We start from the raw sequence: 26,277 nt of genomic DNA on the forward strand, positions 1-26,277 counted from the left end.
AGGCCAGGAGTTTTAGACCAACCTGGGCAGCATAGTGAGACCCCCATCTCTACAAAAAATTTAAAGAAAATTAGCTGGGCATGGTGCATGCCTGTAGTTCCTGCTACTGGGGAGGCTGAGGCAGGAGGATCATTGGAGCTCAGGAGTTTGAGGTTGCAATGAGCTATGATAGCACCACTGTATTCCAGCCTGGGTGACACAGTGAGATCCTGTCTCAAAAAAAAAAAAAAAAAAAAGAGTAAGTTGAGCCATAAGGAAAAGATCTCTAGAAGATTATACATGATTCCCCTTTACAGAAACCATATTGGCCACCCGCACCCTAGTAGATTGATGGCTTTTGTGTACAGGAGGCTAGCATTTATTAAAGATTCTTCCAGCTTGCCTACTAAAGAACCAGACACTCATCAGTTTATAGTTCTGGGGGCCCCTTTTGCCTGTGGAGCCACACCAGCAATCCACACAGTGATCATCCAGAGTAACAGGATCCAGGTTTTCATTAGAGGTACAATGATTTTTTTCCTTTGATTTCCTTCAGAAGTCAAGTCTGGTCAGGGCGGGTGCCAGAAAGGCTTCCTGGCCCAAACATCTCTCCCATCTGTTGGACTAATACCTGAAATTCCTTTAACAGGAAACATACTTTTATTCTAGTTAGAAATAGGCCTTAAAATGAAATTTGGGCACAGCTTCTCCTCATCACCCCTACTCTGCCATAGGTGTTTAGTTTTACAGAACCCTTCCTGACAGCAGGTTTTGAAAGTGTTAGAACTTGAGCTCCCTGAATATTCAGAGGGGCAAGAGATGGGTAGTGGGGCAGTACATGGAAAGGGGTACAAAAACCCAAAACAATCTTTGCCAACTAAGCAGTTTTGCAGAGGGCCAGCTCTGGTAACTTTATCACTCGGTCCCAGTCACTATGCTTTTGACTACTCTGGTGTGTGGCTTGGAACCAGAGTCTCTTACACATTTGCCATCATTACCCTGACCTTTCTGCCTACCTCAAAGGATATGTTAGACATGGGAATGGCTTACTCTTTTTTAAAGTCATTCAGTATATCTACTGTCTCCTTTTCATCCTTCTTGTTCCATGATCCCACTGGTTCTGTGGCTCATTCCTTATTTGTGATATATAAAGGAACTTTTATTGCTGGTTCACTTTCAAGATGCTCTCATTTTTATTTGCCGCCCAATTGCTAGTTTGCTCCTAAACTGCCTCTCCCTGTGGGATTTACTTAAGCTATTCTCCTTTTCTTCTTCCTTCATCCCTCCCTCCTTCCTTCCTTTTTTCCTTCCTTGTTTTCTTTTTAAATAAGATACCCTTTTCTCCTGCCATAACCTTTTTTACTTTGCCAGCTAGTGAAGGAGAAACTTAATGGTTTCAACTTGAGGTTGAGTACTCCTTTATTAAAAAATTGGCTTAGAGTTTCTTTTTGTAATAGACTGGATATGGAATTTTTACATGAACATTTCCTAGAACCAAAAGACCTTGGGTCCCATTTTATGTAAATAACAATGTCACAGTTAGATCTCCTTAGATCATTGAATACTAAGGGCAACGGCCACTAATTCCCAATGGCTTCCCATAATTTCCATGGGAGCTACCAGAGTTGGTATTACAAGTAGAGCCCTGTTTTAACAAGCATAAAGGACCACGGACATTGCTCTCATAAGCAAGCTGCTGACTCCTTCAAGTGGAAGCTTATGACAGCAGAATAGAGATGACAGAGGTATATTATATTTTTGATTTACATGAAGGCCTACCGACCCCACCCCCATGCCACACACACATATACCCACAAAGTTTGCCAGGAGAGGGAGGATATTCTGTGAAAGGGAAGGTTTGCTAGTTCCCATACTTTGTCACCCGGAAGAGGAAATACTGCTCTGCCTATGTATAACCTGTTTGCTCTCTAAGTATATTTGAATTCACTCTGAGATAGTCTTCATGTTTATTACCTAAAATGCTGTGTTGATGAATTTGGGAGAATTTATAGTTAAGGGCTGTGAGAGGGAAGGACAATAACAAGTATTGCTTTGCTCTTGGCTCAAGGGAGGGTTTGATAAATAGTAGGGCACCACTCTGAGACCTCAAATCTTATAAATGACCCAACTACTTTCCTACTCTGAATTACCATGACATATATGGAGTTTGAGTAAAAAATTTCAGAGTTGTGCTGATACTTCTTAGTTCTTATACTACCCATCATTTTATAGCCCTAACAGTAAGGAAGTATTCTTCCTAAATATCTGATTAGCATATATCTCACAGGAAAATTATATATATGATGCTCATAATATGTATGAAGTCATCACAGTATATGCATCCTGAAAAGTTTTGTAAAAAATCACATTAAGAATAGTCAGCTATTCAAGTTTGTAAGATAATTAAGTACAGACATTGTATAAATATTTCACCAAAGGAAGACATATTGTTAAACAGACTTCTCAATGAATAATACTCATGAAAGACTCTATTAAACTGGAGTTCTCATTCAGTAGCAGTCTTTATATGCAAAACCTTGCTAATTGGAGCTATTGACCCTGCCAAAGGAATAACCTTATTTTAATGAACTCATTAAAGTAAGAATCTACTTATATTTGGTCCTTGGCCTATTTACCTTGAGTTCTGTTTACCTTGAGTTCTGCTTATATTGTATAGCTCAAAATTGAAAGAAACTTTTTCCCCCTTCAAAGACCATTGACCAAAAGGAAAATTCAATCAGAGACCCCAGAAATTTAAAAAACAACTTAATATCTTACCTCCTTCCTTTTATGAAAGAAATATTATACTTTTCTATTTTTTTTTATTTTTTCAGAATATTACAGTGATACAAACGTTTTGGTTATGTAAATTATTTTTGTACTATTTGAGTCAAAGTTATAAGTGTGCCCATCCCCCAGATAGTGTGCATTGTATACATTAGGTGTGAATTTACTCATCCCCTCCGCCCCCCACCTGCTTGATCTCCAATGAATGTTATTTCCATATGTGTACGTAAGTGTTGATCGATTAGTTCTAATTTAATGGTGAGTATATGTGGTGTTTGTTTTTCCATTCTTGTAATACTTCACTTAGAAGAATGGTCTCTAGCTCCATCCAGGGTAATATAAGAGGTATTAGTTCACCAATTTTTTATGGCTGAGTAGTACTCCATGGTATACATGTGCCACATTTTATTAATCCACTCATGTATTCATGGGCACTTGGATTGTTTCCACATCTTTGCAATTGTGAATTGTGCTGCTGTAAACATTTGTGTGCAGGTGTCTTTTTTATAGAATGTAATTTTTTCCTTTGCTAAATACCAATTAGTGGTATTGATGGATCAAATGGTAGTTCTACTTTTAGTTCTTTGGTATATCTATACTGCTTTTCATAGAATATGTACTAGTTTACAGTCCCACCAGCAGTTGTTCCTTCTGGAAAGCACTACCTACTGACAGGGAGGTCAATTTGCATGCCCTTTATACCATTTACTCAGTCACACAGGGTGTGGTTGAGTCTCACCCACAAGTACCAACTACTGGCTCAGAGATGAAACTGGATATGTCATTATCTAAACAAAAGAAAATCCAAAAATAAGAAGCAACAGCTACTCCAGATGAGGAGGAATCAGCAAAAGAACTCTGGAAGTATGAAGAATCAGAGCAACAGGACACCCCCAAAAGGGAACACCAGCTCTCTAGCAATGGATACCAACCAAAATCAGAATATTTAAATGACAGATGAAGAATTTTGAACATAGATTGTAAGGAAGCTCAATGAAATACAAGATAAAATAGAAACCCAACACAAAGAAACCACAAAAACAATGCAGGAAATGAATGAAAAATTCACTAAAGAAATTGAATTATTAAAGAAATATCAAACAAAACTAGAAAAGAAAAATTCATTCAAGGAAATACAAAACACAGTGGAAAGCCTTAAGAATAGGTTAGATCAGGCAGAAGAAAGACTCTCAGAGCTTGAAGACAACACCTTTGAATTAAACAAATCAGTCACAGAGATAGAGCAGAGAAACAAGAGGAATGAGCAAACCCTACAAGAAATATGGAATTATGTAAATAAGCCTAACATAAGAAAACTAGGCATCCCTGAGAGCAAAGAAGAAAATACACAAGGGTTGGAAAACCTATTTGAGGGAATAATTGAGGAAAATTTCCTTGGCCTTGCTAGAAATCTAGATATACAGGTACAAGAAGCTCAAGGGACTCTTGGGAGATTCATCACAAGGAAGCAAACTCCATGACACATGGTCATCAAACTAGCCAAAATAAAATGAAAGAGGCTCTCCTATGAGCCATAAGGCAAAAGTATCAGGTAACTTACAAAGGAAAACCCATCAGACTAACTGCAGACTTCTCAACTGAGACCTTACAACCCAGAAGGGATTGGGGACCCATTCTCAGTCTTCTCAAACAAAATAATGGCCAGCCTAGAATTTTGTATCCTGCAAAACTAAGTTTTGTATATGAGGGTGAAATAAAGACTTTCACTTTTCTATTTTTAAATAATTCTTTTATAGTTCTTCAACTGCATTTCTGGAACATTAATTCTGTTAATGGGCTAACCAGAGTAGCCTACCCAGAAAGAACTTGTTCTTTAGGACAACAGCAGGGTCATTAAAGGAATATAGCTCATTTAAGCCTAAGTTTTTAATTCCTCAGTGGAATCTTTTTGTCCAGCTATACTGAGCCCCACTGATACCCAACAAGGAAGAGAAAAAAACACATCACTACTTACTGTAGTATCTTTGTAGTACATGTTTATTGCACAAGAATTTTCCTTAGACTCTGGCACTGCCTCTGAAATATAAGTCAGTGATATTTTAAGCATAGGATCAGTTCCTGTGGGTCTGGTGAAAATTCGCCTCTCTGACCTTCCTATGAAAGAATGGAGCACTTCAGATCACTTTATAGGGTTTTAATTAACAAGACGAAGGAAGGGAGGAGGAACTACCAAGTTATATAGTTTATTGTTGTGCCTGGTGCTGTGCTTAGCATTTGACATGCATTACTATGTGTGTATCTTTAAATGTAATGAAACTATTTTATTCATGCAATCAGCGAAAATATATTGAGTATCTATGGGTAGACACTCCACACTTTGACAGGTACTGTACTGGGCACTGGTGTTGGTAAACAAGACAGATGAGGCTCCTACACCCTGCAGCTAGCTCCTAGGGAGCACTTACCTATGCCAGGAATTGCACTAAACATTTACATTGCTTCATTTGATCCTTGTAACAATCTGTAATCTACAATACCTACAAAAATAGTATTATTATTCCCATTTTAAAAATGAGAAAACTGGAGAAAAGATTCACTTGTTTAAGGTCACACCATGAGTAAGTGGCAAAGCCAGAGTTTGAACCCACCTCTGTCTGCCTCTTAGCCATTGACTATATCATCCCTAAAGTGTAACATGGAAATATGAAATTTAATTGTCGCAAACAAAGAAAAAATTACCATCCACAAGACTTTTTGGAAAATTTTATCTCAGGAGATTGCAGAAAATCCCTGAAGAAAAGAAACCACTTAACTTTGCAAATGAACCACATGATCTATAGCATACATAATCGTGTTTGTGAAAGTGCAACTTAGATTTTTTCCAAAAAAAGAATCTCTTAATACTGAGGATTTGATTTGTAATTTTATGGATAGAATACAAGAATAAATATCACCAGAATTTACTTCTTAGGTTTTAAATTCCTAATTAAAGTTTGGAAACATAGAGATTCTATAAATCCTCTTTTCCCTTCATTTTCATTTTCAATGGAGAAGATTCTGACTTCCTGCTTTAGAAAGGGAATAGTGTCACATGTCATTTTATAGAGATATTCTCATGGACTCACATCCTTTTCATGTGCTTTTTTTATAGTAGTATGGCTAAATATTTTTAATATTATACATTTTTCCAACTATAGGCAAAATTTTTACTCTTGGTGCTTGCAGAAGGCCATATCTGCATAAAGGGTAGAGATTCTCTATCCACACCATAAGCTATTCAACCAGTACTAATTGAATAAAATTAGAACCAAGGGACATCACTGAAGGACATTTAAGGGAAATGTTTCCTTTCACTATTGACTTCTTTTATTGTTTTGGTGTTTTTATTTATTTATTTTATTTCAGCGTATTACAGGGGTACAAATGTTTAGGTTACATATATTTCCTCTGCCCTACTCAAGTCAGAGCTACAAGTGTGCCCATCTGCTAGACAGTGTGCACCACACCCATTAGGTGTGTATATACCCATCCCCTCCTCCCTCCTCCCACCTGCCCAACACCCAATGAATGTTATTACTATATGTGCTCATAAGTATTGATCAATTAGTACCAATTTGATGGTGAGTACACGTGGTGCTTGTTTTTCATTTTTGTGATACTTAGTAGAATGGACTCCAGCTCCATCCAGGATAACACAGGAGGTGCTAGTTCACCATTGTTTTTTGTGGCTGAGTAGTACTCCATGGTATACATATACCACTATTCACTTTTATTTTTTATTTTCTATTTTTTTTTGAGACAGAGTCTCACTCTGTTGCCCAGGCTAGAGTGAGTGCCGTGGCGTCAGCCTAGCTCACAGCAACCTCAAACTCCTGGGCTCAAGCGATCCTCCTGTCTCAGCCTCCCGAGTAGCTGGGACTACAGGCATGCACCACCATGCCCGGCTAATTTTTTCTATATATATTTTTAGCTGTCCATATAATTTCTTTCTATTTTTAGTAGAGATGGGGTCTCGCTCTTGCTCAGGCTGGTCTCGAACTCCTGAGCTCAAACGATCCGCCCACCTCGGCCTCCCAGAGTGCTAGAATTACAGGCGTGAGCCACCACGCCCGGCCTACTATTCACTTTTAATGTTAATATTTAAAGAAGAGATGTTTTAATGATGATAGGTTTTGCTTTCATTATAATAAGTCATTTAAAATTTGTCTTCTACCTGGGACTCTCAGACTCCTTATCATTCAGTTTTAGAAGCAGGTAGACCCCTAGTGAAGGACAATCCAACAATTATAATTTACTCCTTTTGGCTTAATGTGCCAAAAGCATATTCATACATAAATATCTTAAGCAATACAAATTTTAAAAAATTCTTTCATTTGATGAGAAGGGGTGAACTCTCTAGAAATTTGCATTTGAGAACAAATAGTTATATAGCTTTCCATTTTCATCCTCATTTTCATTACAATCTGAGAGCCGGTAAAAATTCTTTACAAACTTATTCTACTTCACTTCAGTTGATCACAGCTACACTACCTTGATAATCACTAGCTCACTTTGGCCCAATGATAAAGGTGAAAGAAGCTGCTAATTCATTTTATAAGCCTTGCACTTTGAACTCAGCCTTCTGTAAGGTATTTGTGTTAAATGCTTTTGTTCTATTTTATAAACTTCTATCCTGCCTCTCTGTGGTATGGCAGATGTAAAATTACCTGTTGTTTCTGAAAAATGGATGACTCAGACACTAATTAAATTCACTGTTAATGTTAACCATAGGTGGAAATGAGGCCAAAGTGGGCCATTCATTTATTATTCCTAGTTTGATGTGTCTTTTAACATATTAAATTCAAAAGGCATTAAGAGCCTCTGAATATAGGCTAATTTGGAGGAGGGGGTTACTGTGTTTCATTATCTGAGTTGTCCTGAACCCTCAGTCAGTGAGCTCACCTTGCCAGCCCTCTAGACTTGTTTAAGGTTGCAGTGGAGAACTGGGGTTTTCCCTCACCTAATCCTTAAGGCTTTAAATTCAGATGGTTAGAGGGACCATTCTTATAATATTCTTCTCCTACCCTCTCAACCCATGTCTTTCATAACCAATTCCTGAACTACACCAAGTAGCCCTGCTGTTACCAAAAGTTCAGCACTTGTCCCCAAGGCCGCATCAGAAGAATGAAGACAAGTGGTTTCAGGAAAAGGAAAGAGAAGTTTATCAGTTTGCCAGCAAATGAGGAGAATGGTGGACTCTCATCTTAAAGTACCATTGTCCTATCTATAAGGAGAAATACAGAGCTTGTAAAGGGAGTTTTCAGCTTTGAGCTATTGCTGATTAACTGTGGCATCTCTGGTGAAGACAATCTTGTGACCTCTGCCCAGTTTGTTTGAGCCATCTCATGTGGTACAAAGGACACTCCCCTGCCCCTCTGATCATTGGCCTTGGGCAAGAATGCAGGTTTTATTTCCCAAAAAGAGTTGGAGGGGTATTTAAAGAGACAACTTGTAAAACATTTTACCCTTTATCAGGCCGTTCCCTCTGTTACACTGCCACCATGTCATCCCCCCTTCCCTACCCCAAGGAAACAGGTCTTCATAGGTGATATTTTTTCATTTGCATCAAGGATGACAATCTTCTGGAATTCTGTGGGTTTGTTCTGTTCCTCTGATGTACATCTTCCCTGCTGTCTTAGTGCTGACTGATCACTGCCCCCTGGAGAAAATGACCTGATTCTTTGGCAGCAGTTGAGTAGTTTCTGGTGCTAGACCATGTTCTGAAACTCTCTAGAGACAGGAAGACCTTGCTCCTAAATGGAAATCTTGAGAATTACACCCTTTAACATAGGGCTGCCATGAAAAGAATCACAAACTTGACTCTGTGTTTTATAGGATGTTCTAACATCAAAATTCTTATTATTCCTCTCTCTGCTCTCCACCAAGCCCCTCCTACCCCTGCCCTAATCCTCCTCTTATATTCTTTAGTCACTACTCTGTCCCTTCAGTCTAGCCTAGAGGAACTACCGTTTAGAATATGCTTCAACATGTTGTGGCTGTGAACAACTGTGCCTGATGTTGCGTATACCTAGCAGCTGCCAGGACTGATGAGCTGCCCCGTTGTGTTCTGTTGACATGGACTGTACAGTGATTTAGTTAAATCTACTATCCAGCACCTGATGGAAAAGTCTGACACTCCATTTGGCTGGACTTTGCTCTGTGTGCACTGTTATCCATTGTGCTATCAGGAAAGAGTCATGCCCATTGGTACTTAAAGAAGGACTAAAGAACAAAACTCCTCAAAAAAAGCTGTATCAAATAACCACCTAACAAGTTAAGAAGCAAATGACAGCTTGTTTGCCTACAGATGATGCAAGTGCCCTCATGTAGTGAGCCAGAGGCAAAGGGGTTTGTGCATGCCAGCTCCATGCACAAGTGTCCTGGGGAGAATGGAGAGGGATGGGGGGGCATGGAGAGGGGTGGGGGACCGTCTTAAATATGTTAGTGGTGAAGTGGAAAAATATCTGTCCTATCTAAATATAGGCAAGCCTCACTAACTCAGCCTAATTAGAGGAAAGCCAGTCTGAATCATGGGATATTTTTAAATGCATTTTTATTACTTTCAAGCACCGGACATGCTAGTAATTCAAACTAGACTAACAGCACAGTACAGCACCTCAGGGAAGGGGCTTTAAGAATCATTTGTAATTAGCATATCAATTATTTGTATGTAAGTGGATGTGCACAAAGTGCATAAAAAGTTTATTCTCCTAAGTAGGACAAACATTCCCCAGTGCAGTCCTGTTTACACTATTAATTCGCTTAGCCAGCCCTTTTTGTGCCAAGATAGATGTATGTAAGAAATGCTTATTTCCTCAGGGAAGAATGAATCGCTTCCCTGTGTTTAGTCCAGTAACTAAGAAGCGGAGCGCCACTTGATTGGTTTGGGATTTCCAGGATACGGAGTTTTGAATTTGCATACAGACTAGAGAGATTTCATATGGAGAAGATCTGGCAGCCATTGCCAGAGATCCAGTTTCCCCATCTGGATTTCATTGAAGTGATCTGGATTTCATCAAGCAACAGGACACTGATCCTAAATGATCCACCAGACACTCTAACATAGGCATGTTTAAAATACATCCTGCCCCAGCAAAATAACTGTTAAAATATGATGAGCTGGAGTTTCTCTGTGTGCAGTACTTAAAAGTAATAAAAATGCATTTCTTTTTAAGTCCCACAAAAACCATGCAATATCAAGTTAATGATGAAAATCAATCCCCAAACTCTTTCTTGCACACCTCATTGTGTGACGGCATTGCAGAGATTTCCAATCATCTGGGAAAGGATATTATATTTTGATGAGCTGCGCCAGGTGCTAACTATATGGCAGGATTTCAGCTTTGAATCTTAGGGAGGCCCTCAGGGGTAAAGAAGGGTGAGGGAAGGGCTAGGGGCATGTTTATTGTTAACAAATCATTATTGTCCACCTAAGTTCGAATAGCCAAGCAATTGAATTGAAAAAGAAGAAGTATCACTTATATATGGAGGGTAGAAAATATGATTAGGAAATGAGAAACAGAGATATAGGCCTATATTTTCTATCCATATGTATTAAACTGTACTCTGGGTAAATTGTGAATTCTTCAAGGCTTAGAGAGTAAAAACTAAGTGCAGAGAGCATCAGCAAGAGCAGTAAATATACACACAAATGTTGTAACTACAGTTTGGAATGACTCCAGGTCTCCCCTTTCCCCCAAGGGCATCGCTATCCAGGGTCTGCAAAGGCCAAATAGCTGTTTGGCTTCCAATCTGATTTTTTGCCTAAGAAATCAGAGAAGTCGGTTTCAATTTTAATAATATATTCTCCCAACCTCTATATAACAGAAAGGCACTTGTATTTCTGCCCCTTCTTAAAGTGAATTTTGTGTTTGGTGAAAGGTAATAGATTGGCAGCACTGGAAAATGAATTACTGTATTCCCAGAACAGGTATAACCGGGCAGTGACACTATGAAATTTCTCTCTGCCTTTGGAGACCATTAGAGTACTATTCAGGAAGTCACTGCTCTGGTGTGCTGTGCTGAACTTACCAGTATCCTAGTGGGCTGAAAGAATTAACATAGCACTCAAAGGGACTGACTTAAGGCCATTCATTTATTCATTCAACATTGTGGAGTGCTTACTATACGCCTGGTGCTGGGAGAAGACTTTCACAAATGTTATATCATTTAATCTTCACAATAACCCTGTGAGGGAAAGAGTATTATTGTTGTTTGACAGAGAACGAAACTGAGGTTCAGAGAGGTGATTTGTCCAAGTTGCCACACAAACACTGGGTCCAAGTTCATCTGACTCCAAGTCTAGCGTTCTCACTGAACTAGGTGCTATGGGAGTTGCAAAGGTGGACAGATGAGACATATATGCTCAAATGATGTGACACAAAGCAGAATGCAATCTGCACTATGAGCAGTCCTGGTGATTACAGAGCATAGTGCAATTACCTACCCCAGATCAAATAAAGGTCCATTACCACAGCTAGCCTTAGGATTCATATTCTTTAAGTCTTCCTCTATTTTGTTTTGTTTTTTAGTTTAACTCTCCAAACCAGCCTGCCTCTCCACCCACCCTACCCCTTGCCCAGATAATGTATACTCTGCTTGCTGGGGCTTCTGGCCTTTCAAAATGAAGAGAGCCAGAGAGCATTGGGATTTAGTGACGAGAGCATTGAATTCGAATTAGAATTAGTGTTCTAATTCTAGCTCTGACGATTCACTCCAGGCCACTGGTAAGGTCCTTTAATTCTGGATGACTCACTTTCCCTTGTGTGAATGAGAATAGTTTACTTCCAAGAGGTATAGCAAGAGATAAGTAATACTATGCTAAAAATAGTGCACAGCCCTTTCTGTTGCCAAGGTGACATATAATTGATGAGTAGAATTACTTACTACAAAGCGTGTTAGAAAGAGATGCCAATTAGAATCTATGTTTCTATCTAATGGACTCAGCAGTGAGAGAAAAGATGCCCCTTTAAAATGTTAAGAAACTACCTTGTGAAAATTAAAACAGCAAGAGGGATGTGAGGTTGTTTGCTGGTAGGTTGGTTGGTTGGTTGGTTGGTTTAGGGGTTTGAGGTTTGTTTTTATTTTATGGGTTTGGATTTTTTGTTTTACATATTTTAGTTGTTTATGGAACCAGTAAAGCTTATCTGATGCTAAAAGCAGAAAAAGAAACTTATAGGAAATTGAATGTCTTTTGGATATTTCCAAGAAGCACCTATGGCCCCCAGCAAAATGACACATCATCCTCCACTGCAGGGATCCCCAGCACCACCACCCCCCTCCACAATTCCCTGCATCTCTGAACCATTTGTAATAGATATTCAGGAGTCACTGAGGCATTTACCATATGCTGCGTCCCCTAGCAGGTTGAGTTGTTGCAGAATGAGTCAGCAGTACCTGAGTTGAGATAGGATTGAGTGAATTTAGAGAAAGCATACCTATGAAAAGTTGAACAGCTCCCATTTGGGACTGATTAGTGATACTTTGGGTCCTTAACACAATCCCCCTTTGAATCCTATCAAATGCAATAGGTTTAAAATTTATATCTTAGAAAGAGGTTTTGCTGCTGGCAATAACTTTTCTCAGGCTGACTTTGGGAGCTCAAAGCATTAGTAGCAAATATTTCTTTCTTCTCTCCCTCTGCATCCTACCCTTCTTGGTTTTTCAACTTTGAATTTCTCATTTCTTCAAACTCTATTGAAGGAGTCTCTAGAGGGTGCTGAGAGTGCTTGTTGGAAAACGTGAAGATGACAAGGCTGGTTTAGGCTGATACACAAGCTAGAAAGTCAGGAAATGGAGCCTGCTGGGAGCACGTACCCATCAGAGGTCTGGCTCGAGGGACATGTTGGGGAAACCAGACTTACCAGGGTAACTGCCACGCCATCACTGTGGCATCCATCCCATTGCCCTGAGATGAATCTTTTAGGATTTTAATTATCTGCATAACAAACAAAACACATCCAGCCCCTGTTATTAAGGTAAAGTGGCACCACTGAGTGATCTCAAGGGCACATAGTTAGAAGCTGTGGTCTACACTGCTGGAATAAAAGAAAAGAGATTAACTCTACAATTTTGTTCTTGGGCTTTTCTGTTATCTAAAAGCACCATTAATGTCATCACCCCTGGCTTTTATCCTCCTCAGCACCGACCCCCGCCCCCAAATCCAGGCCTGTAGAAAAAGCTGCCGCAGCTTCTCTTCCTCATTTGCATAGCCTTGTCTGAAAACCAGACTACTGAATACCGAAGGATCTGGTTTCTCGTCAAGAAAACTGCATTTCAAATGAGTATCTTGTGTGTTTATAGGGAAGTTACTAATGTAGTGTAATGAGATGCCTGTCCTCCCCCTCCTTTCTGGGTAAGAGATTTTATACTTTCACAAAACCTAAAATTAATGATTTGCAGTGTAGCAAACAGTACTGTTACAGTGGTTAGGGGAACTTTCCCAAAAGCAATCTGGAGTGATATTTCATTCATTTATTCATTTAATGACTATTTATTGAATGCCTACTGTGTATAAAGTATTGATTCGACCCTCAAGGAAGTTAGCAGAAATTTTAAAATGTTAGATAGATAGAAAGATAGAGGTTGATTTTCATATTCACACACATTTGAATAAAATAAAACATAGAAAGTTGTAAGAACCATAAGAGATAGAATGCTGTGGGCATTCAAAGGGAGAAAATACTTCAGGAAAAGGCTTAATTGAAGAGGTAACATTTGATCTGGGTTCTAAAGGGTAGCTAATTACTATATTTTTACAAAGTGTGTGAAGTGTGTGAATGTGTATGTGTGTTTATAAAATCTGGGTCAAGTGAATATACAGAGATTGTAGGAAAGGATGTTCTACACAGAGGGTACAGCAAGATCAAAGTCAGGAGAGGCTAAGCTATATACAAAGGATAGCAATGGTTTAGTTTGGCTGTACTGTAAAATGCATGAGCAGGAGAAGTTGCAAAGAAGACTGGAAAAGTGGGTGGGAACCACATCATGGAAAAGCTGGAATTCTTATCCACGAAAATTTGTACCATATTCTGTAAGCATTTGGGGAGCCACTGAAGGTTTTAAAATGAGGGAATAATAAAATGAAAGCTTGCTTGGCAAGATCAACACTCTTCCTAGTAAAGCTGTGGCTGCTGCTGCTGTTAGATGAACTAATGTGGGTGAAGAGGCTGGCACAGTACCTGATGCACAGTAGCTCAGTAAGTTGTGGAAGCAGGTATATAGTAGTGGGTTAGAGCCAGGACTCTGATGCCAGGCTGCCTGGGTTTGAAAACCATCTCTGCCACTTAATAGTTGTGTGATCTTGTACAGATTTCTTAACCTCTCTGTGTTATAGTTTCCCCATCTATAAAATAGAATTTAAAATAATACCTCTCTTATTGTCCTAGTTAATTTGTATTCCCATAAAGGAAAACCCGAGGCTGGGTAATTTATAAAGAAAAGAGGTTTATTTGGCTCATAGTTCTACAGGCTGTACAAGAAGTCTGCATCTGACACCAGTATCTGCTGCTGGCAGGGACTCAGGTTACTTCCACTCATGGTGGAAGGCAAAGGGGAGCTGCGCGTGCAGATCACATGGTGAGAGAGAAAGCAAGAGAGAGGGGAGGGAGGTGCCAGACTCTTTTTAACAACCAGATCTCTTTTTTTATTTCAAAATATTAAAGGGGTGGCCGGGCGCGGTGGCTCACGCCTGTAATCCTAGCACTCTGGGAGGCCGAGGCGGGTGGATTGCTCAAGGTCAGGAGTTCGAGACCAGCCTGAGCGAGACCCCGTCTCTACTAAAAAAATAGAAAGACATTATATGGACACCTAAAAATCTATATAGAAAAAATTAGCCGGGCATAGTGGCGCATGCCTGTAGTCCCAGCTACTCGGGAGGCTGAGGCAGTAGGATCGCTTAAGCCCAGGAGTTTGAGGTTGCTGTGAGCTAAGCTGACGCCACGGCACTCACTCTAGCCTGGGCAACAAAGTGAGACTCTGTCTCAACAAAAAAAAAAAAAAAAGAAAATATTAAAGGGGTACAAATGTTTTAGGTTGCATGGATCGCTTTTATAATGCTTGAGTCCCAGCTAAAGGTGTGCCGTCACCCAAATAGTGTTCATTGTACCCATTGGGTAGGTTTTTGCCCCTCCCCTCCTCCCCCTTCTCCCCTGGTTGATTTCCACTGAGTTTCATTTCCCTCTGTGCACATGTGCATTGTTCATCGGTTAGTTCCAATTTAATAGGGAGTACAGGTGGTGTTTGTTTTTCCATTCTTGAGACACTTCACTTAGGAGAATGGTCTTCAGTTCCATCCAGATTGTTGCAAAAGGTATTAATTCTTTTTTATGGCTGAGTAGTACTCCATGGTATACATATACCACATTTTATTAATCCACTCATGAATTGATGGGCACTTGGGTTGATTTCACATCTTTGCTAGTACAGACATCCCATTTTAAATGATTAAACATGCTTTTACATAATTAAAAAAAAAACCAACCAGGCCAGGCATAGTGGCTCACACCTGTAATCCTAGCACTCTGGGAGGTCGAGGCAGGAAGATCGCTTGAGCTCAGGAGTTTGAGACCAGCTTCAGCAAGAGCGAGACCCTGTCTCTACTAAAAATAGAAATTAGCTGGACAAGTAAAAAATATATAGAAAAAATTAGCCGGGCATGGTGGCACATGCCTGTAGTCCCAGCTACTTGGGAGGCTGAGGCAGTAGGATTGCTTGAGCCCAGGAGTTTGAGGTTGCTGTGAGCTAGGCTGATGCCACAGCACTCTAGCCCGGGAAACAGAACAAAACTCTGTCTAAAAAAAAAAAAAAAAAGCCAGGTCTCACTAGAACTAAGAGCAAAAACTCACTCACTCCTATGAGAATGACACCAAGCCATTCATGAGGAATTCACTCCCATGACCCAAACACCTCCCACCAGGCCCCATCTCCAACTTTTGGGGATCAAATTTTAACATGAGACTTGGCAGGGCCAAACAAGTCATATCTAAACCATACCATTTATGAATTGTTATGAGGGTTAAATGAGATAATTCATATAAAGTACATAGAACAGTGCTCTGTTTTAAATAAAGTGCTCAATAAATTTTACTGTTGTCATTATTATCATTTCATTCATGGAGGAGATAAAATTTGAGCTAGGCTTTAAAGAATGGCTATGAGGTAAAGATGTACAAAGGTGACTTTCAGGCACAAGGAAATACAGGGCAAAAAGCTTACTTGCAGGAAAATGCAAGGTGAGTGAGGTAAACAATGGAGAGAGTTCAGTTTGCCTAAAGAATAATATAGGTTAAGGAGCTATCAGAAAATAAGATTTATGAAATAAAGAAAAGAAAAAAAAAGATAAAAATAAATAAATAAAATAAAAATAAAAATTGAAAACTCAAAAAAAGAAAATAAGATTTAAAAATTAGACCAGAGTCAGATCATGAAGGTCTTTGGATCATAGCCTAAGAATTTTAAGCATTATCTAAAGACAACCGAGGGACATTGAAGATTTTTGAGTAAGGAAGTGACTTGATCAAAACTGTCCCTAAGGAAAATCTGATGGTAGTTGTGTAAAGGGCTGGGAAGGGAAGAGATTTGAGGCAGGGAAACTATTTAGGAAGCTATTGGTGTGATCCACGAAGGAAGTCACAAGAGCTAGATTAGAGTACAATAGTGGGAGTGGAGAGGAAAGAATGGAAGAGAGATTGGTGAAAGACTGGTAATTGAACAGGAACAGGAAAAGGGAGGAATAAAAAAAAGGCTTCATAGTTTTGAAGATGGGTGACTGAAAAAATGGATAGCATTAACAGAGATAGGGAATAGAAGAGGTAAGATGACAGATTTGGCATGGTCAAAATGGAGCTGTAAATCACAGCTTACTTCTGCACACATTGACAGGCTGATCCTAAAAGTTATATGGAAATTCAACCCAGATGAGCCAAATCAATCTTGAAAAAGGACAAAATTGGAAAACTCACACTTCCCAACTTCAAAACTTACTACAAAGCTCCAGTAATCAAGACAGTATGGTGCTGGCATGAGGACAGATATATAAATCAATGGAACAGAGTTCCAAGTCTAGAAAAAAGCACATTTACAGTCAATTGATTTTACATAAAGGTGCTGAGCCCATTCAGTGGAAGAAAGAATAGTCTTTTCCACAGATGATGCTGGAACAACTGGATATCAACATGCAAAAGAATAAAGTTGGACTCTTACCTCACACCATGTACAAAAATTAACTCAAAATAGATCAGAGACCTAAATGTAAAAGCTAAAACTATAAAACTCTTAGAAGAAAACACAGATTTAACTTTTCATGACCTTCAATAAGTAATGGTCTCTCGGATCTGACATCAGAAGCATAAGCAACAAAAGAAAAAATAATTAAATTGGATTTTGTCAAAATTAAAAACTTTTGTGCTCCAAAGGACATTATCAAGAAAGTGCAGGCCGGGCGCGGTGGCTCACGCCTGTAATCCTAGCACTCTGGGAGGCCGAGGCGGGTGGATTGCTCAAGGTCAGGAGTTCGAGACCAGCCTGAGCGAGACCCCGTCTCTACTAAAAATAGAAAGACATTATGTGGACACCTAAAAATCTATATAGAAAAAATTAGCCGGGCATAGTGGCGCATGCCTGTAGTCCCAGCTACTCGGGAGGCTGAGGCAGTAGGATCGCTTAAGCCCAGGAGTTTGAGGTTGCTGTGAGCTAAGCTGACGCCACGGCACTCACTCTAGCCTGGGCAACAAAGTGAGACTCTGTCTCAACAAAAAAAAAAAAAAAAAAAAAAAAAAAAAGAAAGTGCAAAGATAGCCCACAGAATGGGAGTAAATATTTGCAAATCATATATCTGATAAGGGACTTCATTTAGAATATATTAAGAACTCTTAATATATTGGCCCATTTAAAATGGGCCAAAGACTGAAATAGATATTGCTACTCTAAAGAAGATATACAAATGTCTAATAAGTACATGAAAAGATATTCAACTTCAGTAATAATCAGGAAAATGCAAATCAAAACCACCATGAGGTACCACTTCACACCTACTAGGATGGCTATAATTAATTCAAAATAGATCAAAACAGAAAATACAAGTGTTGGCAAGGATATGGAGAAATTGGTACACTCATACATTGCTGGTGGGAACGTAAAATGGTGTAGCCACTATTGAAAATAGTCTAGCAGTTCTTGAAAAGGTTAACTTTTCTTCTCCTGGGAATTCTGGAGGAATGGGCACAGTGTATTTTCTCCTTTGACCCTCCATCCCTACTCAGTCACCTAGCTCTGTAAATTTTTTCCAAATTTACCTTACCTTGCTTCCTGTTGCCTTCATGCCTAGAATGCTTCGATACCCTTTTTGTCAATCCTCTCTGCCTCCAGACTTTCTCACTTTGGCGTTACATGCGAGCAAAAAAGCAATATTCCTAAGCATAATTTTTTAGCAATGTCAGTACTTACCTCATACCTATCCAGTGGCTCCCATTTGACTATCAAACCAAATGAAAACTTCCAGTCTTGAATTCAAGAATGTCCACCATCCAGCCCTCTGTAAGCTGTCTGTCCTTACTTCAGTTGCTTTGAAATTTGCACTATGTATAAAATGCCCTACCTTTTTCAAAGCTTCTATTATAATTAACCTTTTCTCTACACATCCAGAGCCCTCTTTATCAGAACTCCTTCGTTTTCCCTAACTGGCTATAATTAAAACAACTATTCCAGAAACACCTGCCTGCCTTTATCCTTTTCTTTCTCCCAATTACCAAACACTCATAAATGTTATATGCATATGCTTTTCTTGTGGGTCACTCTACATTAACCCTAGCAATGCTGCCTTGGAAATATCTCCCAAATCCATCTCTTCCTCCCTATCCTTGCTGTCATTGGCCTATATTGTTGCAAAAGCCCTGATCAACCTTTAGAGTAGGTATACTACACTAGGACTCTAGTATCTTTAAAATGGAAATGTAATCACGCCCCCCCCCAACACACACACACACACACACACACACACACACATACACACACACACACGTTTGAAACATTTCATATCCTTTAAGCAAAAGTCCAAACTCATTCACCTGCCTGGCATTTGTAGCCCACATTTGCTTCTCTGGCCTCATCCCACCGCTTCCTGTTTCAAGCCCTCTTGCTCCTGCATATGCACTTCCCTCTCTGAACCTTGTCCCCCACCAGTAGCCCCTACAACCATCCCTGCCTCCAACTCCCCTATCTTCACCCCACGTGCCTATGGACTGCTATACATTTTTTAAAAACCTTGGCCGGGCGCGGTGGCTCACGCCTGTAATTCTAGCACTCTGGGAGGCCGAGGTGGGCGGATCGTTTGAGCTCAGGAGTTCGAGACCAGCCTGAGCAAGAGCGAGACCCCATCTCTACTAAAAATAGAAAGAAATTATATGGACAGCTAAAAATATATATATAGAAAAAATTAGCCGGGCATGGTGGTGCATGCCTGTAGTCCCAGCTACTCGGGAGGCTGAGGCAGGAGGATCACTTGAGCTCAGGAGTTTGAGGTTGCTGTGAGCTAGGCTGACGCCACGGCACTCACTCTAGCCTGGGCAACAGAGTGAGACTCTGTCTCAAAAAAAAAAAAACCTTTTATTGCAAAATAATCGCAGATTCATACGAAGTTCCAAAGAAATGTACAGGGAAGTCCCATGCCTCCTTCTTCCAGCCTCCTCCAATGTTGACATCTTGCACAATTACAGTACAGCATCAAAATCAAAAAAATAGACACTGGTACAATCCATAGAGCTTATTCAGATTTCACCAGTTATACATGCATTTGTGTGTGCAGCGGGGGGAGAGCAGAGAGAGAGAACAGCTCTATGCAGTTTTATCACACATGTAGCCTTTCATAACAACCACAATCAAGATACAGAATTATACCACCATCAAAAGGCTGCCTTGTGCTACCCCTTTATAGCTACACCCATCCCTAACCCTTGGCAACCACTATTCCATTCTCCATCTCTATAGTTACTATTTCACAAATGTAATATAAATGGAATCATGCAATATATATTCTTTTCAGATTGGCCTTATTCACCAGCATAATTCCCTTGAGAGCCATCCAAATTTTTTGCATGTATCAATAGTTTGTTCCTTTTTATTGATGAGCAATATTCCCATGGTATGGATGTACCTGTTGAGCTACATCTGAGTTGTTTCCAGTTTTTGGCTATTACAAATCTGCTATAAATATTCATGTACAAGTTTCTACATGAAAATAAGTCTTAATTTCTATGGAATAAATTGCCCATGAGTGCAATTGCTAGGTCATATGGTAAGTCTATTTTTATGAATAGTTTTGACAGGAACTGCCAAACTATTCTCCAGAGTGGCCATACCATTTTACATTCCCACCAGCAAGATATGTGAGTGATCTAATTTCTCCACATCCTCACCAGGAATTGTTGTTACCATTGTTTTCATTTTAGCCATCTTGAGAGTTGGCTCATTGTAGTTCTTCTCATCTTTTAGGACCTAAGTCAAGAGTTACCTCTGTAGAGCCTTTTCTAACATCTTCTGGAAAAGTTGATTACTCCCTCCTCTGTGCCATCTCTGATACTTCATTTATCATTGTACTTTAATTATTTATTGACATAGTCTGTGTCTTTCCCTCTATTCTGGGTTACATGAAGATAGGAGCTGTGCCATATTCATCTTTATTCCTGCAGCATCTGGTACAGTTACATGCTGAGTTCACAGTGGGCATTCAGTAAATGTGTGGTAAGTGAGGGAAAGAATGAATGAAGAGAACATTAGTCTTGCTTGCCTCCCTCTCCTCTCCCTTACTAGAAACCTTTTTAGAACACACATCACACCTTCCTCTGTGTCTCCCAACAGTAGCTATGGGGTGCTCTGTACATGTAGATGTTCAATAAATCTTGTCTAAACTATTCAGGTGGCTTATCTTCCCTCTGCACCCAGGAGATAAGCACATGAAAGAGAGAATAGACCCAAGTATCCTTGTATTAAGGATCATATGTCATAATGTTTATAATATTCTTATAATCTCTACGATGACTCAATATTTGTGTAGATGAGGAATCAAAACAAAACAGTCCTTTGAGTCAAAGAATGCCTCTGTGGCTGAGCACTATTCAATAGTTTCAATACCCTAGTTACATATGAATTTGGGAGGACAGCATTTTATGTTCCTGAATTCCTTTTGCAGTTTCAGAAGGATCTGGGATTTTTCTGGTTTTGCTGCACTGGTGTAATTTGACATGTTGATTATGAGGGGGTCATTAACCTCAACATTTTTGATCACTTTTTGACTCTGTATTTTCTCAACTCTGAAGCATGTTAATTTGCACTTGTTTATATGTCTCTGTAAGAGTTACTTAGGCCCTTGAGGACTGGTATATGTTTTGTCTGGAAAGTAGATTGTAAGCCCCTTGAGAGTAGGGACCTTATAACTCCTAGGAATGCACTCTGGACATTGTCAATGTTCAATTAATGATAATATTGGAATCCTGACTAAGGTCATCTGTCACATTGACATCTTCCTTTCCATCTATAAGGTTTCTAACTATCAAAAAAAGCAGTTAGGTGCTCGCTTCGGCAGCACATATACTAGAATTGGAACGATACAGGGAAGATTAGCATGGCCCCTGCGCAAGGATGACACGCAAATTCGTGAAGCGTTCCATATTTAAAAAAAAAAAACAGTTAGGTTGATTGAATAGCATTGAATGATTCTACCCAAAATTATACTCGTTACCCACTACAATTTGTTCTTTAGAGTGTTTTCAGATTTATAATTTTAGATCAGGTGTTACAGTTCCCTTCCTTATAATACCCTGGCTACATATGCACTGGGGAGGACTGTATTTCATAACCCTTTAGTCCTTTTGCATAATAAAAAGTAAGCTGATAAAATCTATGCTTTCAAAGCATATACTCCTCATCCCCAGCCCCCACTGATAACCAGGTGTTAAACTCCAAGTATGATCACAATCTTAAGTTATCAGAAAGAATCTTTAATAACTATTTAATGCATATGTCTTATTTTCCCAGATTTTAAAATGCAGTAAATGTGTATGCTATGTCCTATGGCTGTTGAAGTTAAATTAACATGAATATTTCAAGGAAGTCTGAGTTTTAAAACAGAAGGGCAAATTTGTTCATTGGTGAGGGTCGAGGTAGGGGGAATTTTTTTTGTAAGTCAGGTTTATTGAAGTATCATTTTTATATAGTCTGATTCACCCATTTTAGATAGAAAATTTGATGAGTTTGACAGGTTATGATTTTTTTCTTCAACTATTTCCTGATTCAACTATACCTCCAACTCACCCCACCACTACCACTACCCCTAGACAAAACTGGCCTATCTTTTTCTGATATTTTGTATCTTTTCTCCTTTTTACAGCATACTAAAGGAAGTATACCAAGCCTTTAATCCCAAAGCAGTGGTCTTACAGCTGGGAGCTGATACAATAGCTGGAGATCCCATGTGCTCCTTTAACATGACTCCTGTGGGAATTGGCAAGTGTCTTAAATACATCCTTCAGTGGCAATTGGCAACACTCATTTTGGGAGGAGGTGAGTACAAAGGAAGGTTACCAATAGAATTTGTTGACCTTCCTCCACATTTTGTCCATTGGCACTGAACTTGGAACACTTGGCTTTCTCAGGTTGGATAATACCAACCTGCCTGTGGCCCAGAAGCCTGAGTCAATGAAATCTGCCACCTCCACAGTTCAATATGAGGAAGTACTCTGACACACTTCTCCTCAGCTTGGCATGTGCATTGACTCCTTGGCCCTCTGAAGTCTAAGTTTCAATTCCTGGAGCAAAGGTCCTTTGGTTAAAGGTTACATCAGATCTTAAGAATAGAGGATGTTGGCCGGGCGTGGTGGCTCATGCCTGTAATCCTAGCACTCTGGGAGGCCGAGGCGGGTGGATCGTTTGAGCTCAGGAGTTCGAGACCAGCCTGAGCAAGAGTGATACCTTGTCTCTACTAAAAATAGAAAGAAATTATCTGGACAACTAAATATATATACAGAAAAAATTAGCCAGGCATGGTGGCGCATACCTGTAGTCCCAGCTACTTGGAAGGCTGAGGCAGGAGGATCCCTTGAGCCCAGGAGTTTGAGGTTGCTATGAGCTAGGCTGACACCATGGCACTCTAGCCTGGGCAACAGAGTGAGACTCTGTCTCAAAAAAAAAAAAAAAAAAAAAAGAATAGAGGATGTTAACCCCAATAGACTTTGATCCATCTTCTCTCAATGTAGTCTTTGATTCTCATTCTAATAATCATCTTTTGGAAACATACTACTAAAATTCTAACTCAACTCACATATAAGTAGCAAACACGTGAATTAATCAAATACCTAAGCTGAATTCAAGAATGATCCTCCCCTCAAAAAGCATGGATTTGAAGCAAAGTTGAGAGATCCAAAGAGTTTCTTGGACATTCTTGCCTTTAGTGTGTACTAATAATTGTATTACTTAACCAACAGAAAGCTGGGTCTGTTCAATAGAAGCATTTATACATTTGAGAAAGGAACTTTTCACAATGACCTTTGAAGATGCCCTGCTTAGACTCCTCTGTCTACCTACCAGGAACAATCTTTATTTCATTGGATGAATGCACTTATGTATTAAAATAACATGGTCACACAGATTGAGCTTAAAATGCATACATTATAGAAGAGCTAATAGTTGGTTGCTTTGTCAACCTGTTGGAAAAATCAAATTAGGGGAAATCATAGGGCGGCCTTGTGTAAATAAGTGAGCATTCAACACAAATGCACAAGCCTGGTATTTTGACAGCCTCAAACCCTAGAGGGATCAAAATTAAAGGTGCTTATAAGAGACAACCTCTTATGAAAAGCTGGCAAGAAATATATTAACTTTAACTCAAGAAAAAGATAAAATTGATAAGCACTACATGACATATTACTTTCCTTGATGGCAGGCACTAAGGATGGTGATTATGATACAAGTACAGCTAGGGGGAAAGAAAATACCTTTTTACAACATACATCTTTTGTTTGAGGCTACAACCTTTAGTTAAGGAGCCTGTTAGCATTTTCTAAAGCTTTTTTGCTTTCTCAGCCCAAAGTTTTGGCTTTTGAATATATAACTCTTCTTATATAATATGTGTATTCCTGAAAATCCTTGTGCATTAATCAAACTTTTGCAAATCAAGTCATATTATATGTACACCAGAGACAGCTCATACTTAAGCAAAACCTATAATGATTCTTTTTGAAATTAAATAATCATGCCAAATCAGTCTATCTTGTAAATTCACGTTTTTCCATGTCAGGAATATTTAAAGTAATACCTATACAATTTAACTGAAATTCTCAGCTACTATTAACACATAGACAATCAGTAGAGATGCCCACACAGTGGACCCCACTGAAGCCTAAAAGACACACTCTAAAAGCCCCAGCATCCCTGACCTTCCAAGTGGTAGAAACGCTTAAGAAAAGGGTGATCGTATGTCCCCGTTTATACATGTTATCCCAGTGTGATGATTAATAGTGTCCTCTTTTACTTTTGAAAGTATACCATTTTGGATGATAATTTGTATGGTCACCCTACCTAAAATAGACCAGATTCTATTTCCCTTAGGCTGCATTGAGGTTAGGAAATCATTCCATTTTACCCTTACACTGTTGGAATTTAGCTAAAGGCCACTGTTCTAGTGCTTGCATGGCAGAGCACATCTATTCAGCACAAAAATATGCTGATTATTAGCCAATATAATATGACTGCTGGGTGACTGTGACAGGACCTGACGAGATGGGTCAGAGTGTCAATCAACAGTCCTTTCCTCATCTCACTTTCTTTGATCTCTACCACCAGGCCTATGTTTTGTGGTGAAAAGGAATGCTGATATTAAAAGAAGGAAGTCTGTTTCTGTCAGCATTTTCCTTTTCTCTTTCCTGGATGCTTTTAGGGCTAGATCTGCCAATCGCTTTAAAATACAAATCACATCCAGCAGTCATTTTATAGAATTGTTGCAAAATTCATCACAGAACTCTTTCCATTGGGTAGGTCACATCAAGAGATCTGGCTTCTGGGAATCCCAGTCTTGCCAATGTCTCTTGTTGGAATTTGTGGACCTTGGATTCCTCGGGTGCATATTTGTTGGAAGATGAGAGTCTCTTTATGAGAGTCTCTTTAATCTTTATAGAACTTGGACTTCTCAGCTCTACACTGTGCATGATCTGATTGTCCACCAAAGACTACCTATTAGGTAGTTTTAAAATATCATAAAGGGGCTGGGTATGGTAGCTTACACCTGTAATCCCAGCACTTTGGGAAGCCAAGGCAGGAGGATTGCTTGAGCCCAGGAGTTGAGTCCAGCTTGGGCAACATAGTAAGATCCTGTCTTTACAAAAAAGAAAATCATAAATTGATATTTAGGTGAAATTCTGCAAGTTGGAGTTGTGTTTTTTTAGCCCTTTTATTAAAACATTTTTCTCTCCTTCCTTACCCCCTTTCCCTCTCCTGCTGTTTTGTGACTATTCTTTCCTAACTTCACAATTCTTGATGGAGACAGGAGGCTATAACCTTGCCAACACGGCTCGATGCTGGACATACTTGACCGGGGTCATCCTAGGGAAAACACTATCCTCTGAGATCCCAGATCATGAGGTAAGTAAGGCTCTGACAAGTCCTCTCTTCTTTAAGGGGAAGAGCTGAGTCATTCCACCTAATCAAAATCACGTCCTCACCACTCAATACTGTTTTGTTGAGAGACACTTCAATAACAATAACATACTGTCTTGGCAGAATAGTGGACTCTTGTTCCAAAATATCCAAGACCTTCTGCCTTTTTTTTACAAGAGATCTCAAAGGCCAAGCAACTTTAATTTCTCAATTAATTACAGAGACTGTGGGAAGGAGTCACCTGTTCACACAAAGAACTCTTTGGAATATGTGCGTATTTCATCCCCTCAAAAAGGAAGGGGCTATTTTTAAAATGTGTAAGCTGGGTTCTCATGTATTTTTTAGAAGTCCCATAGGTGGTATGTAGCACATGTTCTTTGGTGGTAGTCCTGGTCTCTCAGTTTTCTTTTGACTAATATAAAATTTAAGAAATACATAATCACTACAAAGACAGGTCTGGTGTTTTTCTAGCAATTTGTGGAACACAGAGGTTGGGACAGGACCATCCAAAATGTGAAACATGTCATTTGAGCCCTTGCCATTTTCTTTAGTCATAAGTGATGGGCTTTACATTTTCCAAAGCAAAGATGTCTGTTCTAGTTTTCCCAAAACAAGTAAATAGAAAGCTGTCTGGGACCTTTAAGTGTGCTGTTAATCCTTAATCCAAAGGCATACCCCTTTTATTCCTACCCACCGTCCCCCACCACAACAGGAAGCATGTTATCACAAATCAGGATGTATAGCTACAGACCTTAGACTGGGTAACTTAAAATAACAAACCAGTACATGGAACTCCACCTTTTCAAGCTATTTCCCAAAGATTAATGTTATGATTTCTGCCAGATGCAGAAGCTGTATACTTGGGAGCAT

The 26,277-nt window shown here is 39.4% G+C and overlaps 1 protein-coding gene and 1 non-coding gene across 4 annotated transcripts in view; both read left to right on the forward strand.

The window, feature by feature from the left end:
- HDAC8 (histone deacetylase 8) overlaps positions 1–26,277 on the forward strand; it is a 223,321-nt gene that overhangs the window by 74,486 nt on the left and 122,558 nt on the right. For all 3 annotated transcript variants that reach the window (XM_069463047.1, XM_069463048.1, XM_069463049.1), the window contains 2 exons: positions 22,148–22,320; positions 25,298–25,392. In XM_069463047.1, coding sequence (XP_069319148.1) covers positions 22,148–22,320; positions 25,298–25,392 — 268 coding nt within the window. The remainder of the gene's footprint in view (positions 1–22,147; positions 22,321–25,297; positions 25,393–26,277) is intronic.
- Positions 21,328–21,434, forward strand: LOC138379235 (U6 spliceosomal RNA). Its single transcript, XR_011232018.1, has one exon. It is a non-coding gene; the product is annotated as a U6 spliceosomal RNA (small nuclear RNA).

The sequence above is a fragment of the Eulemur rufifrons genome, chromosome 30 (assembly GCF_041146395.1).
Source record: "Eulemur rufifrons isolate Redbay chromosome 30, OSU_ERuf_1, whole genome shotgun sequence".
Classification (NCBI taxonomy): domain Eukaryota; kingdom Metazoa; phylum Chordata; class Mammalia; order Primates; family Lemuridae; genus Eulemur; species Eulemur rufifrons.